This window comes from Rousettus aegyptiacus, unplaced genomic scaffold (assembly GCF_014176215.1).
Source record: "Rousettus aegyptiacus isolate mRouAeg1 unplaced genomic scaffold, mRouAeg1.p scaffold_m13_p_4, whole genome shotgun sequence".
In the NCBI taxonomy this organism is placed as follows: domain Eukaryota; kingdom Metazoa; phylum Chordata; class Mammalia; order Chiroptera; family Pteropodidae; genus Rousettus; species Rousettus aegyptiacus.
The window spans coordinates 78,315,261-78,338,734 of NW_023416307.1; the positions used below are offsets into that span (position 1 = coordinate 78,315,261).

The window sequence follows — 23,474 nt, forward strand, 5'->3', positions numbered from 1 at the left end:
AATTCCAGTCCAGTGAGTGAGACAGATATGTCAATATATTATTTAAATATTTTAGAAGGACTATTAGTATGATCAAAATATCAAAGAGAATAATAAAGTATTAAAGTGTTAAGATCAGGTCTCTCTGCTCTGATCCTCACCCCATTAGATATCTCTTTTGAAAAGGGTGTCAGAGATAGACTATTTAGTGGAAATATGGTTACTCAGGAAATTAGTTAATAATTGTGATAGTCCAAGAGAGAGATTAACTTATCCTAAGGAAAATCTTTATTTTTATTACCACTTTCTTTGAATAGTCAGCAATATAAATATCTTATTATTTCTGCATCATTAATAAAATGAGCTAAAAAGCAGTATTTGTCAGTTTCAACAAGGTCTTTTCTGTTTTACAGAGCTCATTTATGAACCATGAAGGTATATTTTGCATAATTTCTGGACACTTTGGACTTAATTCACACTCTACCATTTATTCATAAATACAAAACCCCAAAAAGAGGTAGGGTAGGGAAGAAATAGGAGTCTTTTGCAAATCTGATTCCAGACCACAATAGTGTATTAAGGGCTCTTTTATATTTTACATCTAACAGATTTACAGTCATAAAATCTAAAATTATGTTTATATGTGAAAATAAATTTGTAATCCTCTATAGTGTCTGTATTTGATGAATTTGAACGCATGACGTCTGCCAGAACCATTTGCCTTTTAATAAGAAATCTCCTTTCTTTGTAGTTTATTTTGCAGGCATTTCTTGCTCATTAATTGCCATATTCTGTAATATGTGACCCCAGACAGGTGTTATTAAATCTGAAGAGGAACCTGACCCCACAGCGCCTAATCTTCAAGTGGCAAGCATAAAATGTTATTCTCAAAAGTAAACAATGTAATTAACTAGTCTGTTTCACATTTTCTATCATACATTTTAATAGCAGTTAAAGAAACTTGAAGAACTCAATAAAATGGAATCTAAAAAGATACACTTGACAACATCTGCATATGCATACACAATCATAGGTATACACATACGCATATCTTGCAGGTGGTCTTAGGACAGCAATGATTTAGTCAAACTAATGAGAGAGCTTGATTCATGAATTAGAGAAAGGTATGCAAAATAGAGGAAGAAGCAGTTAGCTGGTTGCAGTTAGAGACGGAAAGGAGCTAAATCAATATGATGCTAGTTCATCAATGAACTCTTTTTATTCAGAGAATAACCTTTAGATTATAACTAAATTTCCTGATGCTCCTTTAACTCGGCAATGGTCAGGAAAACCTTACAATAACCTCATTTCCCTCGAAAGTAAGTTGAGTTAGCCTCAGTGCCATTAACCAAAAGTGCGAACATAAGAGGTCAACTTTCACTTGTAACCTCTTCTACAAAAATAATTTATATTTCTTGCATTACTTTTTCTTAGACTGGATCAAAAAGATTATACCATCTGAGTAAAAAAAAAAAATGTTTTATCTGACTCTAAGCCAGACGCCTAAGGGTGGTCGCTATATTTTTATAGATTATAATGCCCTTTCTTCTCTTGAAAATTGATTTATTAAATGTTATATTGAAAAAGATGTTTTATTTCAGGCCCCAAAATGATTTAAAAAATGGCAGAATATTATTTAAAAAGCCCATCCCTTAAACTCTATAAGAAAGAAAATAAAAATATCTATCCTTTTGAACAAACTTCATAAGGGCCAGCAAGTATGACTCCTTTCAAACATCCATGATAATGCAGTTCCAGTCATCAAACAATTTATTTCATGCAGAATTTAGTGCATGTCAGAAAAATCAACATGTCCCTCACTAACTTTTTGTGAAAATGAATCATTTGTATCAGTAAAATATTTATGTTAAAACTTAGCTTTCTGAACGCTATAATGTTTCTCTGTACTATGTACTACCATAGTTTTATTTATTATTTTTCAACAGGTTTTCTTGTTTTCTGAATAACATAACATTTTAAAATTCCAATTACCTACTAGGACATTCATAAGATTCAATATAATTCATATATTTGTAAAATAAAAGATAATTTGGAATTTAAAATTTGTTTTTCTCTTTATCTCTTTATTCTGTTTGTTCCCTCTCTACTCCCCTCTAATTATCTCTCTCTCTCTCTTTTTTTCTTCTTCTCCTTCTTTTTCTCTCCAGGAAGGCTTAATTTTTATACTTCTGTAGAGTTTTCATACCTAGATTTAAGATGAAGATTGAAAAATTATAAATGCTTAATAAGTATGTTTTAAATTAATTAAAATAATGGTCATTTCAGTCAGGTAAAGCATTCCTACCTTTCCTTCTAGTAAATAGACTCATTCTATGTCAGTGTGTTTAATTTGGGGGCAGTTTTATCAATATGTCATTATTTTTCTTTATAGTGGATGTCTTTTGAAATTGTTTTATCATCACTTTCTTGAAAAATTAAAGATGCTATTAGCCAAATCTCTGATTAAGTGAGGAGTTTCTGTCTTGTAACAGTATAAAAGCTAGACAGATTATCAAAGATTGGCAATTAGACATACTAAATCTAAATAAATAATTTTTACCAGATTCGGTCCTATTGGTTTGTTATATATTTTCTACTTTCTTGACTACTATGGATTATCACTATTATTTTTTATTTACATCTACATATACACTAAATTTGTTTATTTATCCCCTTTACTATTTTCTATAGGCATAGTAACCTTTAGTGTAACCCAACTAGATCAAAGTTCCACTTGCCAGAAATTCCTAAAGATGAGAGTTCAGATATATTTAACTATAGATAAAAGAAGAAGAAGGATGAGGAGGAGGAAAAGAAGAAGAAGAGAAAGAGGAAGAAGAAAAAATATTGCCAAAACTATTAAGAAAAAAAAAACTAAATTAAAACTACATTAACAATATATCAAACTATTAAACTATTAAAACTTTTTCTTATTCTTACATGATCTTTTCATATAAAGTTTATACAAAAGATGAAGAACATAATTAAGAATTATCTATAATTACAAGGAAAAGGAAAATTATAAAAGTTTCATCACCCGTAGAGAAAAAAAATTAAAAATTTTAATATAAAATGGTCAAGAAGAGAAACACAAATTTAGTCTATAAAAAAGAAATGTCAGAGAATGAGAGACAAATGAATTTGTAAGAATAAATAAAGGAAGATACTTCAAAGATGATATATAGAATAATTTATGAGTTAACATTGTGAAAATACAAGAATATAAAAAAGAAATCAGAGAGCAACTTCTGGGACATCAACAAAGGAGATTTGCAGACTCTACAGTGAAACAACCAGAACTGGTAAAAACTATTTAAACACATAGATGCGCACGTATGCGCACACGCACACACGTTAAATTCTCTGAAAATTGTGCTAATAGCGTATAGCAAATGAAGAAACAATTATTCAAAAAATGCTACTTAATCTTAGTGAAAGCAGATAGAGCCTATAGTACTGGAGCCATGATCTGCTCCTTACCTTCATCTAATAATAGGGAGGAGGCATGAGAACTAAATGTTAAATCAAGCTGTATTTGAAGTCTATGATGTGCGGCTGTCAGACTATCGGGAATCTCACAGTACAAAAGAAGATTCCTGCTAGGATTACTAATAAACCATTTACTCATACTGGGAAGTGAAAACGGAGTCTTTAAGTTGTGCCCCGCATTCATTCCCTACAGCTAAAACCATGAGTAGCCTATGGAATAAAGGTTGGGGATTACCAGCAGTCTTTCTCACTACATACCCATGCCTTTTACACTACATACACTTACTTTCACACTGTATATTCATACCATCAAATGAAAATAAGTAAACGAATTCTTTAAACTAAGAATGATATGTAAACTGAATTTCCCAAACACTTGGAGTCTTTGTCTATATTTTGGCCTGTCTTTTTTTCTCCCAGTTTTTCTCTTTGGCGCTCACACTCTTTGTCTCTGAGAAGACGACATACTTTGTCTACGGAGCATTATCTCTTATTTAATAAATTTTTCTTTGACTCTAACTCTGGCATGCACTTGAATTCTTTCCTGCATGTAATTAAGAACTCTCTCTCTTAGTGCAGGTCTTGACTTAGTAAATGTAGCCAAAAAGTTGAGGTTTCTCCTCCCTGCCAGGTCTGAATCAAGGGCTATAGTATTTATCAGGAGAGGATGGCAGTCAGCATTTTTTATTCCCTTCAGTTACAGAGGGTAAATTGCAGGTAGTGTGGCTGAAAGATTGAAGTTCTCTTTCTTTACTCAATCCCCACTTGTAGGCCAAGAATACAGGGATCTCAGTAGATAACACCTCAGATCATTCATAGAATAGCAGTTTCAAACCAGAGAGGCAACCCAAGAAGACCAAAGTCTACCACTGGCCGCTACCCCAGCATTCTGTTTTTAAAATAAGAGAGTGTACGTCAAAAGAAGTAGGCCATGCCCCCACTTTAGGAGTAGTGTCATGAGATTTTATCCAGGGTAGGAGGCAGGCTATAACAAGAGAGTTTAAAAGAGCTCTCTACAATAATTGGCTTTGAAACAGAGAATTGAGAAGCTCAAGCCTCAAGCCCTCTTGAGAACAATGAAGATTTTGGTGATAAGCGAGTAAAAAGAGATTAGTAGCTTCCTGTGACCAACTGGCTAAACCTTAGGCTAGCTAGTTTATAAAAGAAAACAAGAGAAAGGAACTGTTAGGTAGAACCTTCCTGCAGTCAAAGAAAACCTCAAAACTGGCCTCAAAAGAATGTCCAGTAAAAGGTTTTTGCAGTTTAATTGGATTGGCTGTAGAGAAATTTATGCACAGGGTGTTGTTGAAAATAACAGAACAGTAGCTAACAAATAGTGGAGTGGCACAGGTATGCATAATACCGACAGAAGCAGATACCTTAACAGAGACATCAGAGAAAGAGACAAAGAGAACTTTAGGAAAAACACTGTCATGCCAGAGTGACTATTCACATGCCAAAGGCTGTGTCCTCAGAGTAACATCACAGGTTTTGCACTGAAGTAGAAATAGTCTTGTCTAAGTTACTAAATAAATAAATAAGCAAACAACAAACTACAGAGTGAGATCAGTATCCAGAGTTGCTCAAAATATTATCTAAATGTCTGCTTTCATTAAAAATTATAAGACATGCAAAGTAACAGGGCAGTGTGACTCCAACACAAGGGGGCGGGGGGAAGCAAAATCAGAAACTACTGGTAAGAAGACCCAAATAAAGAACTTAACAGATAAATGCTTCAAAGGATTTATTATAAATATGTTCAAAGAACTAAAAGAAAGCATGTTCAAATAAGTAAAACAAAATAATGTAAACAGCAATAAAGAGGAAAAAATTATAAAGCAGAACCAAATGAAAGTTCTGGAATGAAAAATTTAGGAAGACTCAACAGCAGTAATGAGCCAAAAGAAATACAGATTAGTACAGATTATATAATCTGAAGAAAGGAGAGAAAAAAAATTTAAAAATCTTAACAAAGTCTGAGAGTAATTTAGGATACCATTAAGCACAACACTTGTATAATAAGAACACCAGAAGAAAAGAAGAGAAAGGAGTAGAAAAAAATTTTGGAGACATACTGATTTAAACTTTCTTAATTTGTTAAGAAAAAATTAATCTTTACATTCGATAAGCAATGAAATTTAAATAGTTTAAATGCAAAAAGATTTACACCCAGACACATCATAACAAAAATTTCAAAACAAGGTCAAAGAAAATAATCAATGTTGAAAGCAGGAGAAGTAAAACAACTTTCACAAACAAAAATTCTCCAAAAATATTAAAAACTGACTTCTCATTAGAAACAATGGAGACCAGAAAACAAAATGTGAAATGGTAGATGGAAATAAACCTATATCAATAATATTATTTGTCAAGTTATTAGAAAGATGTAACAATTACAAACATACATACATCTAAAATAGAGCACCCAAAGTATATAAAGCATAAAACATATGGCCCAGCAATACCTTTCCTAGGTACATATCCAAGAGAAATAAAAATATACATCTATACAATTTGCACCTGAATTTTCATTGCAGAGTTATTTATAATAGCTAAAAACTGTAAAAACCCAAATTTCCATCAACTGATGAATACATAAATAACATATGGTGTATGCATACAATGAAATAGCATTCAATAAAAAAATAATGGAGGAAAGGGTTCAAGATGGGATAGGAGGTAATGGCTGTGCATACTTTCTCTAGCAACCACAACAAAATTATAACAAAACTACAGAGCAATTAATACATGGAATCACCAGTGGTCTGGCTCAACAGAAGCCCTATGTTAGGTCACCTCAAATAATAGGTCACCTCTAAACAGTAGGAAGGGTGGAGACATGAAATGGCCTGGTCCCACAACCATATGTGGTGATCTAGATTTGAGAGAGCTATTTTGGCTGCAGAGCCCCCTCCCCAACCTGAAGAATAAGGGATCCCAGCCACACATTGGGCTCCTCTTCCCAGGATGCCAGTGCTAGGAAGAGAAATCCCTACAACCTCTGGCTGTGAAAACTAGTGTACGTTGAGGCTAAGTGAGACAAAGGGGTGTGGGAAGCATAGAATTTCCTCTTAAAGGGCCCATGCTTGGCCTTACTCGCTGACAGATTCACTCTTTCTGAGCTCCAGTGGTGGGGAAGCTGCTCTTGGGGTGCCAGGCATATATGGGGAGGTGTCGAGTTGTCTGGCTTCAGGAGAAGGGGAAGCTGGCTCCTGGACAGAGGTACAGGCAGAAACCATTGTTTCTTTGTTGAACCCCCCATCTTCTAACCTGCATACACAGTCACCATCAACCTGGATAACACAGGTTGCTCCACCTAGGGGATTCCCCAAGACTCTGCCTCTCCCAACTTGTAGGCCCACCTAAGCTGCTTACAGTGATTTATTCCTTATAGACAGGCTTTCATAAAATCTCTTAAAGGCTCACAAAACTTAAAGAAGCAGCATGTGTCCTCAGCATGGCCTGTACCTTTTGTGGAGCCCCACACCAGTAGCAGCCAGCTTCAGTTTCTGACTTGGCCCCTTGAGGCACCTATAAGCCCAGCATGGGTGGCAGCCATATGTAGATTGCTTGCTGACTCTTACTAGGTGGCCCCGGAGGCACACAGGCTGTGGCTTAACTTGGCCTGCAGCAGGATACCTCCCAAGTCTGTGCCAAGAGACACCTACTACATAAAGTCAGCCTACTAAGACCAAGTGACTTAAGAACCCTACCTGATATATAGAAACAAACACAGGGAGGCAGACAAAATAGGGTGGCAAAGAAGCATGTCCAACATGAAAGAATAGAACCAAGCTCCAGATGCAGGGGTCAAAACACTGATTCTAAGGATGCTCAATGAACTTAGGGAAGAGTAGATGAACTCAGAGAGAACTTTAACAAAAAGATAGAACACATAGAAATTGAGATGGAAAGCACAACAGGGAGCCAAAAATGAGGAATACAATATTTGAGATGAAGAGTACATTAGAGAGAATCAACCAGAATGGATAAAATGGAGAATTGAATCAGTGTCATAGAGGATGGAGTAGCAGAGGGTATCCAATAGGAATGGCAATAAGGAAAAAGAATCCAAGAAAGTGAAGATAGTTTAAGAAGCCTTTGGGACAATATCAAGCATAAAAACATTTACATCACAGGGATACCAGAAGGAGAAGAAAGAGAGCAAAGGATTATAAAACTATTTGAAGAAATAATACCAGAAAACTTCTCTAACCTGGCAAGGGAAACAGACATACACAACCCCAGGAAATCTATAGAGTCTCAAACAAATGAACCCAAAGTAGCCCACATTAAGATACATAATTAAAATGCCAAGGGTCAAACTGAAAGAGAATCTTAAATGCAGCAAGAGAAAGCAGTTAATTACATACAAGGGAGTTCCCATAAGATTGTCTGCCATCTGATTTCTCAATAGAAACTCTGAAATCCAGAAATGTTTGGCATAAAATATTCAAAATGACGAAAACCTAGGGCCTACAACCAAGATTACTTTATCTAGCAAAATTATCATTTAGGATCAAAGGACAGATAAAGATCTTCCAAGACAAGAAAAAAGCTAAAGGAGTTAATCACCACCAAGCCAGTATTATGGAAAATGTTGGAGGGACTCTTTTAAGGGGAAGAAAAAGAATGTATCAAAACTATGAATAAGATATGATGATAACTACATATCTAAAATAACTACTTCAAATGAAAAAGAATTAAATGCTCCAATCAAAAGATACGATGACCGAATGGATAAGAAAACAAGACTCTTACATAGCCTATCTATAAGAGACTGATATCATATTAAATGACACACACAGATAGAAAGTAAAGGGATGGAAAAAGATATTTCATTATGGATCTAGAGAATAGCATGCTGAGTGGAGTAAGTCAGATAGAGGAAAACAAATGTCATATGATTACACATATATGTGGAATCTAAAGAACAAAATAAAAAAGGAAAAGCAGAAATAAACTCATACATACAGAGAACATTTTGAGGGTTACCAGATGGGAGAGGTTTGGGGGGGATCAGTGAAAAAGAGGCAAGTGATGTAGAAGTACAAATTGATAGTTATAAAATAGTCATGGAGTTAGAAAGTATAGCATAAGAAATATAGTCAATAATATTGTAATAACTATGTACAGTGTCGGAGGGGTACTAGATTTATTGGGGTGATCACTTCATGAGTTATATAGACGTCTAGTCACATTGTACACCTGAAATTAATATAGTATTGCATGTCAACTATAACTAAAAAGTAAACAAAAAATTATTATTTAAAAAAAGTAGTTCCATATATATTATTTGGGAGAATAAAAAGATTGATTAGGTAATTAAGTACCACCGTTAAATATTTTAATAAAAAAAAATAGTGTATTTGAGACTGAAGATTATGTCGGGATAAAGAAAGATATGCCTTTTCAACCCAGGTGCTCTTAGTAGGGTCGGGTCTTTCTTTTTCCTGTGAGAATATATCATTTGTTGTAAGACTGAATACAGATATTTTATTCAACAACAAAAAATAATGAAATACTGATATATATTATAACACAGACAATTCTTGAACACATTATGCTAAGAATGTAGTTACCATAGACCATATATGGTATGATTTCATTTATATGAAATGTCCACAATGGGCAAATTTATGGATATAGAGAGTAGATTAGTGGTTCACTAGATCTAAGAGGAGGAGATTGAGGGGGAATTACTGAGTGATTACTAACACATATGACATTTCTTTAGGATTACATAAATGTAAAATTGATTGTAGTGAGAATTACATAACTGAATTTACAAAAAAGACCAATGAATGATAAACTTAAGCAAAATCGATGATTTAGTAATTATTTCTCAATAAAACTGTAATATAAATGATAAAAATGGCTAATTTATTGGACTTCAATTTAGGAGGTATACAAGTAATGGACATTAAAAAAATTATTGAATGAAGAAAAAAAAAAACGAAAAGGCAGATGGGTCACTCTCTTGGAAGATAAAGACTTTATGTAAGAACTACTCTCAAGAAACAGAGTAATTAGTATTCAAGTTAGTAAAATAAAATAGTAGACAGAACACACTCAGGACTTTATGATGCGACTTTAATCCATATTACTATAGAATAATCCCAGTAAAATAAACAATGTCTGTCAATTCCCCATTACCAAGGCAAATGGAAGGAAGGTTATCAATGTACTTAGATACTATTACACTAAGAAGTCGATTAGACCATAAAATTGTGTGTGTGTGTGTGGGGGGGGGAGCCTACTTGAACAGTTTTAATGACTTTTATTGATCAAAGAATAACATCGAAAAAAGATTTTTAGAAAAATCAGTTTAATACATTTTGTAAAATACCCCCCTGGGTCCAAAGAAGATCATTCCAAAGTTGATTAGAGCAAGACATTCTTTTCTCAGACTCCACAGGAAAACAACAACAACAACAATAACAACAAACATAAAGAACTGAATTTCCATTAAAAACAGAAAACCAAAAAACAAAACGAAACAAAACTAAAGCTAAGCAATGGGAGAGATGTCTTTCTTAACACATGAAGAAGCCATAAAAGATATTTAGAAAATAACCTGAGGAGAGTTTAATTAAATCCTTCCATTAGCAAATGAGAGATAAAAAGTTAGCAAATTTTAATATTTATCTTAATGTGATTTCAAGATTGCTCATAGGTTGATAAGTCCTGAGTGACTGAGCTGTGTACTTGCCTCAACCCTTAAATTTAAAACATTGATTAAAAAAAAAAATTAAAAACACTCATTTTGTTGATAGAAAGCTCATTCTTGACAATAAGCAAAATCCAATTAAAAATTATATTTATCTCATTATATACATGCTATAATTTTCTTTTCTAGTCCCACATGTAAAAGAATCTATAACAGCATTGGATTTCTTTGGCTAAATAAAACAATATCTAACCTTTACAACTAGCAGAATTGTTCATGTAAAATATTCTTTCAAAATGAGTATAGATATATTTCACTCTCATTCATTTTCATCCTTTAAAATTCAATACATCACATTAAAACAAACAAGCAACAGAATTAAGACACACTACCACTGAAATAAAAACAATATTTCTCTACTTTCAAAAAGAAAATCAGAAAGACCTGCTTCCAGCCAAGATAAATAGAGCCAGATTTATTTCTCACCTGAAAACAATTTTCAAGATATTGAACAGCTTAACTAGGAACAATGATCCCTGAGAGACAGAAGACAAATGAGGTGAACCCTAAAATCTGTCTCTGTTTAATGCCTTGAGACATTTTCAACGTTGTGGCACATGGAGAGAAATCCTGGAGTATTAGCTCACCTGAGTTAAGGAGGTGAAGCTGGGTGACTGAGAAGGCCAAAGCAGTTAGAGTCTGCAGGGAAGAGTTTCAAAAAGAAGAGGACTGAACTAAGAGAGAACTCGAAACATCTTCGAGTCCCCTCCAGTATTCGGCAAAGAAGGTACTGGCCAGTGAATCTGTGTGAGGAAACTGAGGCTGGGATAAAAAACGCCTAAATGTTTTAAAGGAAATAGTACACAATGCTCACACAGGGCTGAGAATAGAGCCTATTCTGATCAACCTAACAGAAAAATCTAATAATTGGTATACTGAGCGCTCAGAAGGATTTTACCTCAGTAATGAGAAAAAAGTTTATTTTTAGAATAAATACTATTCTGGTCGTGCTGTAAGAAATTTAAAAGAAGCTCTGAAAGGCTAAAACTCTTTCTAAGTAACTTAACCTGAAGGTGTTTAAAAAGCTTAAAAATGTTTATAGAAATATAAGAATATTCGGCACCAAAAAGGTAAAATTCGCAATGTCTGGAATCCAATTAAAAAACTACTATGCATTCAAAGGGAGAAAAGTGCTATCTATAATGAGATCAATCAATCTATCGACAGTAACCTAGACATAACATAGCTGAGAGAAATAAAAGACAAGGGCATTAAAAAATATAAAACAACTCAAAATGCATTCAAAACCTAAAAATACAAAATTTATGGGAGTAAGTTTTTGTGATCTTGAGTTAGGCAAATTATTTCATATATAATACCAAAACATAGCTCATCAAATAAAAAAATAATAATAATAACAGATGCGAACTGTAAACACCCCCAAAACCTATCACTAGATAAAGGGATAAACAATTATAGTATAGCTCCATATAATAAAATACTAATCAGCAACAAATAGAAACCATCATTATACATGTACCAACATGGATAGACCTCAAAATATATATGCTGAGGGAAATAAATAAGAAAAAGAAGAGTACATACCATATGATTCTATTTATATAAATTCTACAAAATATAAACTAATCTATAATGACATAAAACAAAACAGTAGTTTCCCAGGAACAAGGCGAGGGTGGCCAGAGAGGGTCAGGAGGAGGAGATTTGGAAGGCGTGTGACCAAACTTTTGTAGATGATAAATGTAATCATTACTTTTATTGTGGTGATAGTTTCATCACTATATACATTTGTGAAAACATACCAAACTGCATATTCTGAATTATTTTTTGTCTACTTGATCTTAATAAAACATTTTTTTATTAAAAATATTTTTTAAAGTATAGTTTCTCAAAGATTTTTGTTGATTCTTTGCCTTCATCAATCACTCATGCACATATGGATAATTGTTTATCTCTTCATTAAGATGTCTAGGTATTTCATAGTATGGCCTGGAGAGTCTTGAGTCTTGAGGTAATAATACGCTTAACAGGATTCAGAAAACTTCAAGTTGTATGTATACACACACACACACACACACACACACACACACAGACATACACCCACAGGTATAATTAATGCTATTTTTTTCTCATTTAATACAGTGCCCAGCATGGCATAGATTTAAATAGAAAGGACACTTTCAAATTGGTAAGTATAAATAAAATAACACAAAAAATCATCGTTTCATGGTGTACACTACAAGTTTAAATACTAGTACATTCAATTAATCCTTATAGGATACAGGGATTTTAAACTAAGGACCCAAATCCTTCCTTCTTATTTTCTTTAAGTTAGCTTCAGAGAATTCACAATCTCTGTGTACATGTTTGTATTTCACCTACGCGAATTAAAATTTTGTACAATTGATGTTAAATGAAGCATTAGGCCAAAACTAGTTTTGCAATGCTAAATAGAGTATTTAAATTAAATATATAATCTTCCATTTCTCAAGATAAATTCCACAGTGTTCAATAGGGGAAAAACATGAAATGAATAAATAAAAATAATATTATATGGTCAAAGAATATAGCTAAGATGTTAGCTAAAGGGGTTTTTGCAGTAATTCTCAAAAATGTTAAAATACTAAAGTATATTTTGATTCTGTTTTAGAGAACCTCCTAAGCATATACTCAGAAAGTATATATAATATTGAGTCATTTTCTAAATTTAGTAGATTGGGGCCTCCTCCCTTTCTTTCTTGAAATATGTATTTAATACTTTGCTTACTGGTTTCTAATCCTATGCATTCTCAAACTAGAATGAGCCTAAATATCACCAGGTTAATAAATATTAGGCTTTCTAGGCTTGATATCCAGAAGTTCTGATTTTAAAAGTCTGTGTTGGGACCAGGAATCTACATTTTTTAAAAGAATCACCTCAGGTAATTCCGATCCAAGTAGTCTAAAGGTCACCTTTTGAGAAATACAACATTCATAAATTCACTCACACTTATCCAAATGCTGAATAATTACTTAGTAAGTAGAATACAGTGAAATTATACTATATTTAGCCAACCTAAAAATGAGCAGCTGCATTATTTTTGATTGACATCAAAGTGTATGTCAAAAAGTCTGTTAGGGAAACAGCTAAAGTCAACTTAAGCTTGAAGGTCAAACATTTGAAACACATGATGTATAATACGTAAATAACACTCGTAGAATACAGGCAATACTATTAGGTGCTGGTAAGATTAAACTGAATCACCACAAAGTCAGGCTTTGATGGATATGCAGGTTACAACATAGCATTCATAGGGTAGGGGAGGAAGTTCTGTTAGAAGTATTCTGCATACATGAAGAGATGGTGACATTTTAAGAAGCCTAAAACTAAAGAAGTCCCTCATTATGAGATGATAGACCTTTTTATGGTCAAAGTTCCTTTCTTAGTCATAAGTCACCTAACTCCAAAAGCTTACTAAGCATATTCTTTTAGAGTCTACAAATTACTTCATCTACGATATCTTAAAGACTAAACATATTATCAGTTGTTTCTGAACTAATTTCTCCTAATGCCTTTCTTATTTCCACATGCTCATTATTCAAATCCCTCAGGCACCCAAATTTTATCATCTCTGACTTTTGTTTTTGCTCCATCTCCCAGAATTATTCACCAATATTCACCTGAAATTTGTCTTCTCTTTCAAATCCATCCTTTAAAAAAAAAAATCCACTTTATTCCATTTAAAAATTCCATTTTACCCATTAGCTCATGGTTGGAATGTCCCCTAACTACTCTTTTAGCTTAGGATTTTTCCTCAAATTTAAGTGTTGAGTCTTAGCCTTAGAATATTAATTCAAGCCCAGTTTTTGCCAAATATATTGCCACGAGAAATAATTCTGTCTCTTTAAATCTCAGTTTTCTGTAATTGCTGTGTAGCAAGGTATCGCAAGCTTAGTGGCTTAAAGCAACACACATTTATTATCTCCCATTTCTGTGCATTAGGAGTCCCAATAGAAGTTCGCCTGGTCCTGTTCTCAGTGTCACCAGGCTAAAATAAAGGTGTTGGCTGGGGCTGCAATTCCCTTCTAAGTTTTAGGAACCCTTTCATGTTCTCTGGTTGTTGGTACATTCATCCTTTGAGGCTATATATCTGAGATCTCCATTTTCTGTCACTTAGCTGTCATTCAGGAACTGCTTTCAGCTCCTAGAAGTCACCCATGGTTCTTTGCCACATGACCGCTTACAGAGATCACAAGATGGCTGTTTGCCTTCTTCCCAGCCAGGAGGAGAATGTCTCTCTGACTCTTCATTTTTTATTAAAGACCTCACCTTGCCTTTGTAATCCCCTTTGATGAACTCAAAAGGGACCCATAATTTTATCTGCAAAATCCCTTTTAGAAGATAATATAGTCAAGGCAGTGATATAATATTATATTCACAAGTCTCTTCTACACTCAAGGGGGTTTATACAGAATTTTGTCTAACAAAGTAACGTCAAAACTAGCTTACTGAAAAAGAAAATCTTAAAATTTTATGAGAGTAAATGCTCAAACTACATATTACCAAACTTATACACAGAATGGAAAGTTTATATAGATTCTCAGGAAGTCAATAGATTTAGGAAGGCAATACACCTCTTTGTTCCACACTACATGGCAGATATTCAGACTTTTTTGCTTCATAGAAAAATAAAAGCTGCAATAAAGCCACAGGTGCTTTAGGATGCAGAGCTGTCCAGAGGCATCAAAGAGATTTCTGAGTCAGGCTTACGAGGGGTGGGAGAAGTTTCAGGAAAACATAGTGAAATAAAAATTATGATTATTTTGCTCTATTGTTTAAGGGTAATTGGAAAAAAAAAATCTCGCCATTGCCTACAGAATAGATTCCAAACTCCTCCATCTAGAATAAAAGATCTTGCATGACTTATTTGGCCCCTGCCTTCCTGTGAATCTTCGTTTATATTTACGGCCACTGCCCAGCACTAGCATCACCACCTTAGGTCCACCTCAGATCACCCATCAGGCATTAGATTCTCATAGGAGCACCAGCAACCTTCAAAAAGGTTGGTGACTGCTGGACTATAGTACGGTGTAAACATAACTTATATATGTACTGGGAAACTGAAAAATTTGTGTGACTTGCATTAGTATGATATTAAATTTATCGAGGTGGTCGGCAATCAAACCCACAATATCTCCAAGGTATCCCTGTACTATGCATTTTTACTGAGACAAGTACATTGTTTTTGCCTTTGATGAAAACTAGGAATCAGATTTATTAATGTTTACTCAGTTTTATTCTCAAAACTTTGTAATTCCAGACACCGATGAGTTTAAGAAATAATTCATGAAGTTTGTCTGTAATCTAAATAAATTCCTAAATAATATCTAACTTATACCTAGTGCTTACTACTGTCAAGCACAAATCTATGTGCTTTTTAAATATTAGCTTATTATATATATACATATATAACTATATAAATATATGTATAGAAAGAGAAATATGGATATATAGATATAGATATATATAGATACTCATTTATTTCTCCAACTTTCCCATGAGGTATATATTATCTTTAGACATATTTTACATAAGAGGCAATGGGCATGAGATTATATTAATATAACTTCTAAAATTATCTAATATAAGAAATGGGTAAATCTGGTTCAAATTACATTGAATCAGAAAGTGACTATGATTTGAAAAAGAAAATGTAAAGTGTATGTAACTTTTCATACTGCTGTGAGAACATTAATTTTGATTTGCGGTCATTTTCCCATTATTTACCTTTAATCTCTTTGTCATTTTTGAACCATCTTATGTCAGCTGCGGGTTTACTACCAGATGTTTTACAAGTCAGCTGCATCAAGTCTCCCTCCATAACTGGTGATGAAAATCCACTAATTTGAGGCTTTTCAGGAACACCTGAAATTTAAGCAAACAAATAAACCGAACATCAGTCTCTGGGGTTTGTTCATTCTTGTGACTATTACTTTCATAAACAACTCTAAACTATGTGATTTACAATAAGTTATACCAATAATAATAAACTGCTGTATAATAAAATAGACTGCTTAACAAATATATAGAGATAAATTTATATAGACACACATGTATGCATACACATATATATGTATATTTGTACATTATATATATATAATTTCCAAAAGCATTTATTTAGCTCAAAGTAGTTTATATTAAGTTTTACCTGCAGAAATGTTCTTTGTAAATCTTAGAAACATCCTTTCAATATATTTTAAGATTTACTAGTATAAGAATTTAAGAATGTACGTTGTTTACACTGAAGAAAAAATTCACAAAGCACATTTCTTTATTCTTTAGCAAATTATGATTTAAGTAAAGTGGAACCTTTATTCCCGACTTCCTAATTCTCCAAGCTTAAGAAAGATGTTTTTATCTGTGTACAAGTAAATACATTTTGGAAGTAAAGTTTAATTGATAATTTTAACTATACTTTTCTGATTCTTCTAAAGTAGAGAATGTCTCTTGATATTGTTTGCATTGGAAATATAGTTATAGTTTTGTGGAACATGATATGTATTATTTTTAATGCTAACCACTTATTGCCTTTTCTACTCCAAATCATCCAATCAATAAGCAGATAACTAATATGCAGAAATAGTATGTGGATGATTCAAATAATAGAACATTACACATTTAGGATTCTATTATTTGGGGGAAATGATATCCTGTTGGTGTAGAGGTTTATTGAAATTCCTTCTAAAGTTATTTAATAATAAAGGCAGACTGAAAGCTTCTTCATTGTACTATATTTAATTCAGTTTGAAAATAATAAAATGTAAGCAGATTGGAAATCACCAGTAAGAGAAATACACATTTAAACAACAAAGGTAAATGACAGATCAACATATTCCAATTCAATGGCTAGTTGTTTTTGCTTTTTTTCCTGTTCACCTTAATATTACCTTAAAAAAATTTATAACACACCATCATTTAATAAGCTGAAATCATCCACTTGCCTATCCTTGGGGTCTCAAGATGGTTTTCTACAGACTAATACATTAACCTTAGGCAGTTGTTATCCTGGACTACTCCATTTTAGTGGTTATATTTTGTCCTTAATGGCAAGCTTGTGAAGATTTTTATAAAACAGTCTCAGTGGGGCTTGCAAAGAAACATGTTTCTTATCCTATGCACAAAACCAATTCAGTAGCTGGATTAACCTTAATATTCTCACCCAAAAGAACAGCGTGTGTTAGTTCTTTTAAATGCAATGTAATGCCTTTATGTATCAAAAAAGGAAGGCAAACTAGGGGCAAAAAAAAAAAATCAATCTTTAAATTCCTTTAACTTGTTCAGTACACAGGTGTGCTTCAATGAACTGCAGCAATTTCAGCTGATTGGGCCACTGACATTTGTGGAATCACAGAGAGCTCTGAGACACAACTTTATTTCCTTGGAATCTCTATGAATGTATTGCTTTTGTGTCACTTATCCTTTGGGAAAATGACCCAATATTTAGAGAATAGAAGTACAAAGAAGCTACAAGCTGCATGCACAAGTGACATTATGTATTTCATTTACGAATCTAGATAACTACAAAGTTAAAAGGTGAGAAGATACATAGAAATGTCAGGGTCACTTAAATGCATTGAAATACACAAAGGGGTCATATCTGAAAGCCATAACATATAAGAGGAGGCCCCTGTCAGGTGACTGATATGATAACATGGAGGAGCACCATATAGATGTGTTGAATTTATTATGCTCATTATTCTATCACTTTATAAAAGAATCACCATATATACAATACACAGACATTTCGATACAAAGAAATTTAGTTGAAAAACAAGAAATCTGGTATCTATTGCTGGCTAAGAAATAAAATAGCCCTGTGCTCTCAGAAGTCATACAAATCTTTACACCTCCCTTTGTCTATTTGTAAAATGGAAAAAGTGACTAAGTGATTCTTTAAATGCCCTTTGTTACACTGTAGTAGAGAAGGGATTAAACTACATCTATTATTATGATCCTCAAAATGTATATGCTTTTATGAGTCATGTTGTTCTAGCAATATGCATTTCTCTGGCTGTTGGTTATACCGTGTTAGTCCCTTGCACTTACCCAGAACAGTGAGATAGGCCTTGGAAGTTTTGACAGGCATTGTAAATAAAGAACAGGTGTACTGTCCTTCATCAGAGAGAGACACATCACTGACGCTGATACTCAGTTCATGCCAGGAAGCCCGAACCAGTTCAATTCTATTGTCTCTTAAAGCTAGAAAGGGAAAATATTAAAAATGTGAATAACAACATTAGAAAAATTCAGTGCTGTTAGACTACATACTTTTAGTACAACATAATAAACATTTTTTTTTTTGGTCATACATCTAAATCTTACTTCCTGAAACAGTTTAAAGGACAGTTTAAATATATTGAAATACTTTATCAGATTGTTAAAGAAATCAAAGTAGAATTAAGTGCTCTTTAAGGTTCTCAAAAATAACTTTTTAATTAAATGATTACATCTAGTACATTACTTTGGATGAGGTAGATGATGATGATAAAAACAGCTTTCTTCCATAATCTTTCATGGAATGCTAGTGCCAAGAAAAAATGTAAACAAAAGGGTTCACTTCTATGGACAGATAAATTTGAGAAAACTATATATTTCTTCCAAGAGACCAACAATGAACATTAGCATACTAAAAGCTCTCTGCAGTAGAGACACCCATTGAACTTCATTTAAACCAGAGCTGACATTCAGATGAAAAGCGCCTATAAAGTACTAGATGTTAAAATTTGCTCTGATTAAAGTTGGAGCATCACTGACAGCAAATACCCATGGAAAGTGATCTGTGTCCCCAGTGGGCTGGAGACACCCCTTTGCTCCCTAGATATAATGGCCTGTTGGGAAGCATTGGCAGCAGGAGAATCTCTCTATAAGTACCCAGCCCTAGAAATGATCTTCCCATAACCTAGAGCCCACATAGAGCCCTGACCCAGAGCTACCAGGCAGCTGTCCTGGGGAAGCACCTTTGCCCCTTTAGGTGTACCAGTGTACATCAGTGTAACCCCCAGTGGGAATAGACAACTTAAGATGACCAAATAGAATTACAAAGGCTCTGACAAATTGGTGAACCACAGCCTACAAATGCATGGTAGGACCTATATGCTCAATCTAAACTGAATGACTGCCTCCTAGAATAGAAGATTTAAATATGGTCCAGACTTTCCTAATATAATAGCCAAATGTCAAAAATACAATAATAATTTTTAAAAATCAATGGTCACACCAAATGTAAGAAAAATCATAACTTGAATGAGAAAACATAATCAACAGGTGCCAACACTGAGTTGAAATAGATGTTGGAATTATCTGACAAATATTTAAAGAAGCCATCATAAAAATACTTTAATAAGCATTACTAATTATCTTGAAACAAATGAAAAATAAAAAACTTCAGCAAAGAAAAAGAAGTTATAAAAAAAATTATGGAGGTCAAAAACAGTTTCCCAAATCAAACTCATTGTGTTGGCTCCATAGAACAGTGGAGATGTCAGAGGACAGACTCAGTGAACTTAGGTTCACAGCAGCAGAATTCATGCATTCTGAACAACGGAGAGGAAATAGATCAAAAAAGAGAAAAAGAAAAGAAAAGAAAACAGAACAGAGGCTCAGAGATCTGTGGGATAATAACAAAATGTCTAATATCAATATCATCTGATGAGAAAGAGAGTGGGCTGAAAGAGTATTTGAAGAAATAATGGTCAAAAACTGCAAATTTAGCAAGAGAAATACATGTGCAGAATCAAGTAGATAAGCAAACGTCAAAGAGGATAAACGCGAAGTTTTGTGTCAAGGTAGATCAAAATTACACGTCTGAAATCCAAAAACAAAAACAAAAAATCTTGAAAGCAGCTAGAGATAAAGACATATTACCTATAAGAGAACAGAAGTTTGAATAACAATAAATTTCTCATTTAAAATCATGGAGACCAGAGGGAGTGGCACATTTTTTAAATGCTGAAGGAAAAGAACTGACAAGGATGAATTTTTATCCAGTGAAACTAACCTTCAGGAATCAAGGAGAAATAAATATATCTTAAAAGAAGGAAAACTAAGAACATTTGTCTCTAGTAGATTTGTATTAAAGAAAAGCTAAAGAAATTTTCTTTAAACAGAAATGAAGGACTCTTGGAGCACCAAGTAGGAAGAAAAAAAAACAACTGAAAGGAAAAATATGCATGAGTAAATATAATATAAACTACCTTGCTCCTCCTGAGTTCTCTCCATTATATAATGGTTGAAGCAAAATTATAACATCAACTGATTCAGTGTTCAATAGATGTAGAAGGAATACTCAAGGTAAGTATAAAGCAGAAGTAAGATTTCCATACTTTACTCAAAATGGTAAAACAATGCTACTAGCAAATATATATTTCAATACTTGCAACAACTATTAAGAAAACATACAAAGTGGTACACTCCAAAACTCTATAAACAAATTAAGATGGAATACATTTCTATAATGTCTTGAAATAAAATTTTAGAGATAGAGATTAGTGATTACCAAGGGTTAAGGATAAGGAGGGTTCAAGGGGAGTGGATGGGATGTGACTTCCGTTATGAAAGAACAGCACAAGGGACACCTGTGGTAATGGAAGTGCTTTGTATCTTGACAGTGGTGATGGATACAAGAACCTGCACAGTTAATACAATCGCATGGAATTACACACACATGAACACACACGAGTACATGTAAAATTGGTGAAACCTAAATAACATCGGTGGACAATATTAATGTCAGTTTCCCAGTAGTGATATTTTTGCAAGATGTTATTTGGGTGAAAGGTACATGAGATTTCTCTGAATTATTTCTTACAATTATGTATGAATCTATAATAAAATTTCAATTAAATATTTTATGAATATTTGCTTGAGTAGGGAAAATAGTTATGATACTAAAGCTTAGAATTCATTGTACATATTTCCCACAGAGAAAGAGGGGTCCCAAGTGCCATATATTCTTAAATTGCTTGCACATTTCCTATATGGTTTCTGAGAATAGTAGGCAATTATAAAATATATGATATTGGGAAAAATTCTAAATTTTTATGATTTTAAATATATTTTTAAAAATCACCCTCCCACACGCTCAACTAACACATACCTTAATAATTATAATACCTCTGCTGCCGTTCTCTGTTAATGCTAATTCATAAGAAGACATACACTTGCACATTCTTTCAAAACTGATTTTTATTGAATATAAAAAAATAAGATAACTTTGATCATGATAGTGTTCATGATTTCATTAGGATACGTAACATTTTTAATAATGTCTATTTCATACTCTATCTCCTACATGACTTAATATATATGCCTTGTTTAGTTGCTGTAAAACAAAACAAAACAAAACAAAACAAAACAAATGGTGGGACACAGATTTGTCATTCTCCCAATAATAACTCATGCTATATCAATCACTTTCCAAAACTATGATTTATTCTAAAAAAGATTTAGCACATCTTCCATGGTGTTTAAAAAAGAGGTCGCCAAAAGAGAAAACTTCAATTCCTACCATGATACTGTATGGGTAAAACATGTTACTCACCCACTGTGTTCAATTTCATTTTCTCTAACACAGTCCCCACTGACAGAAAGATAGAACTTAACAATTTTCATTGATTCTTGGCAAAAGAAATTTAACTCTCTTTTGGTCGAATTACTTTATGGCGACTATATAACATCACCAAAGACAAACTAAATAACTCAAAACATACAAATAAACAATTTTAATTTTTAAATCCTTTTCATGAAATAAAACTAAAAACACTGACTGAAATCAAAGGATCTGCTCTATGCACTTGTCTGAGGTCAGATTTCCTGTGGATAATAATTCTTGAATCATTTCCAACTTTGGATTATGATGAGTACTGAATGATGTCATGTAGAATGTAAAGTGCCTTAAAATCTACAATGATATCATAAAAATATTTTTGTTTTGGGATCCTGATAAGAACCTAAATATGTTAGTGTCTGAAATTTCTCAATTGATTCAGTTTACCAAATCACATAATATTTTAAGTTGTTTTACTAAAGACTAGGCTCTGAAAAGCAGAATAACTGTATTTTAATATAAACTCCATTATTGATTAACCATATGAATCTAGGCAAGTCTCATATATTGTGTACCTCAGTCCACTGATTGTTAGGTACATGTAATAATTGAGTAAAATTACAAAGAATATGGTTTAGAGAACTGAATTATATGAACATATATTCAAAATCTGAAAAAAATATTCAAAAGAACCAAGAAACTTACACAGTTAGTAATGTGATTACTTATTGTGTGACTTTCCTTGATAATTTATTTGCCAAAGCAAAAGAGCTGCCTAAGGAGATTCTCATTGAGCTGAACATTTTAAATCTTACATTCACAACAATAATGTTTTCAAATTTGTAAATACTTATGATGTCATCTGTAGTTCACTTTATCATAGTATTTCAAGTATGAAAGAATAGAGAAAAATCTATAACAAAAAGTCCAAAGAGGGATATAACATAACTCAATGAGTTCCCTGTGAGTAGGATCTTTGTCTTGCTCATCTCAGTATCCTATATCAACATACCTGCACAAAGACATTCAGTGAATGGCTATTGAATTGAAACTGAGAGCCAAATCTTGTCTGTATATGATAAGACCAGAATAAAAAGAAATTGAACTAGGAAGTCCTCTTTGATATATCTCCACAGGCTCCCCCATGGGAGAGAAGCCAAAAAAAGAAGAAAAAGTGTCCCATTTAGATACTGTTGAGCATAAAAGAGTTAGAAACATCACATTACAAAAATTTTTAACAAAGTGATATTTCTTTGGAAAATGATTTGAAATAGTGAATGAGTGATCTCTGAAACTATTGTCATGTTACCTTATGGTTTCCAAACGAACACAAAAGGTAGTAGCTAAACAAAGACAGTCCATATTATTCAATTTCTACACAGTATGTTCCACATATAAATAAGGAATTATAATAGTCAGTTGTAGTAAATTTAAACTTAAAATAATAATAATAATTTGTCCTTTTCAGAACATAGAATGTTTACCGTTATTTAAATATCTTTTTTAAAAAATTCAAATATTTCAATGAAAATAAAGATTTTTGAACATTACCCTAGGAATAATTGAAGAAAAAAGTGATTGTGTAATAAAAGAATGAAAGGTAATTGCTTATGAATTATAGAGATTAAAAGTGAGCTAATGGGTTAAGGAAGCCACTCTCAGGTCAGGCCTCATCAGTGATTACGTGCCTGCCACCCACTGGTGAGGTGATTGAATGGTTCAAAACTCTG

At 33.0% G+C, this 23,474-nt stretch overlaps 1 protein-coding gene across 3 annotated transcripts in view; it reads right to left on the bottom strand.

Annotated features, from left to right (window-relative positions):
• The window catches only part of CADM2 (cell adhesion molecule 2), a 986,159-nt gene that overhangs the window by 142,725 nt on the left and 819,960 nt on the right, over window positions 1–23,474 (bottom strand). For all 3 annotated transcript variants that reach the window (XM_016152338.2, XM_016152337.2, XM_016152336.2), the window contains 2 exons: window positions 18,246–18,398; window positions 15,927–16,064 (listed from right to left, as the gene is read on the bottom strand). In XM_016152338.2, the coding sequence (XP_016007824.1) occupies window positions 15,927–16,064; window positions 18,246–18,398 (291 nt within the window). The remainder of the gene's footprint in view (window positions 1–15,926; window positions 16,065–18,245; window positions 18,399–23,474) is intronic.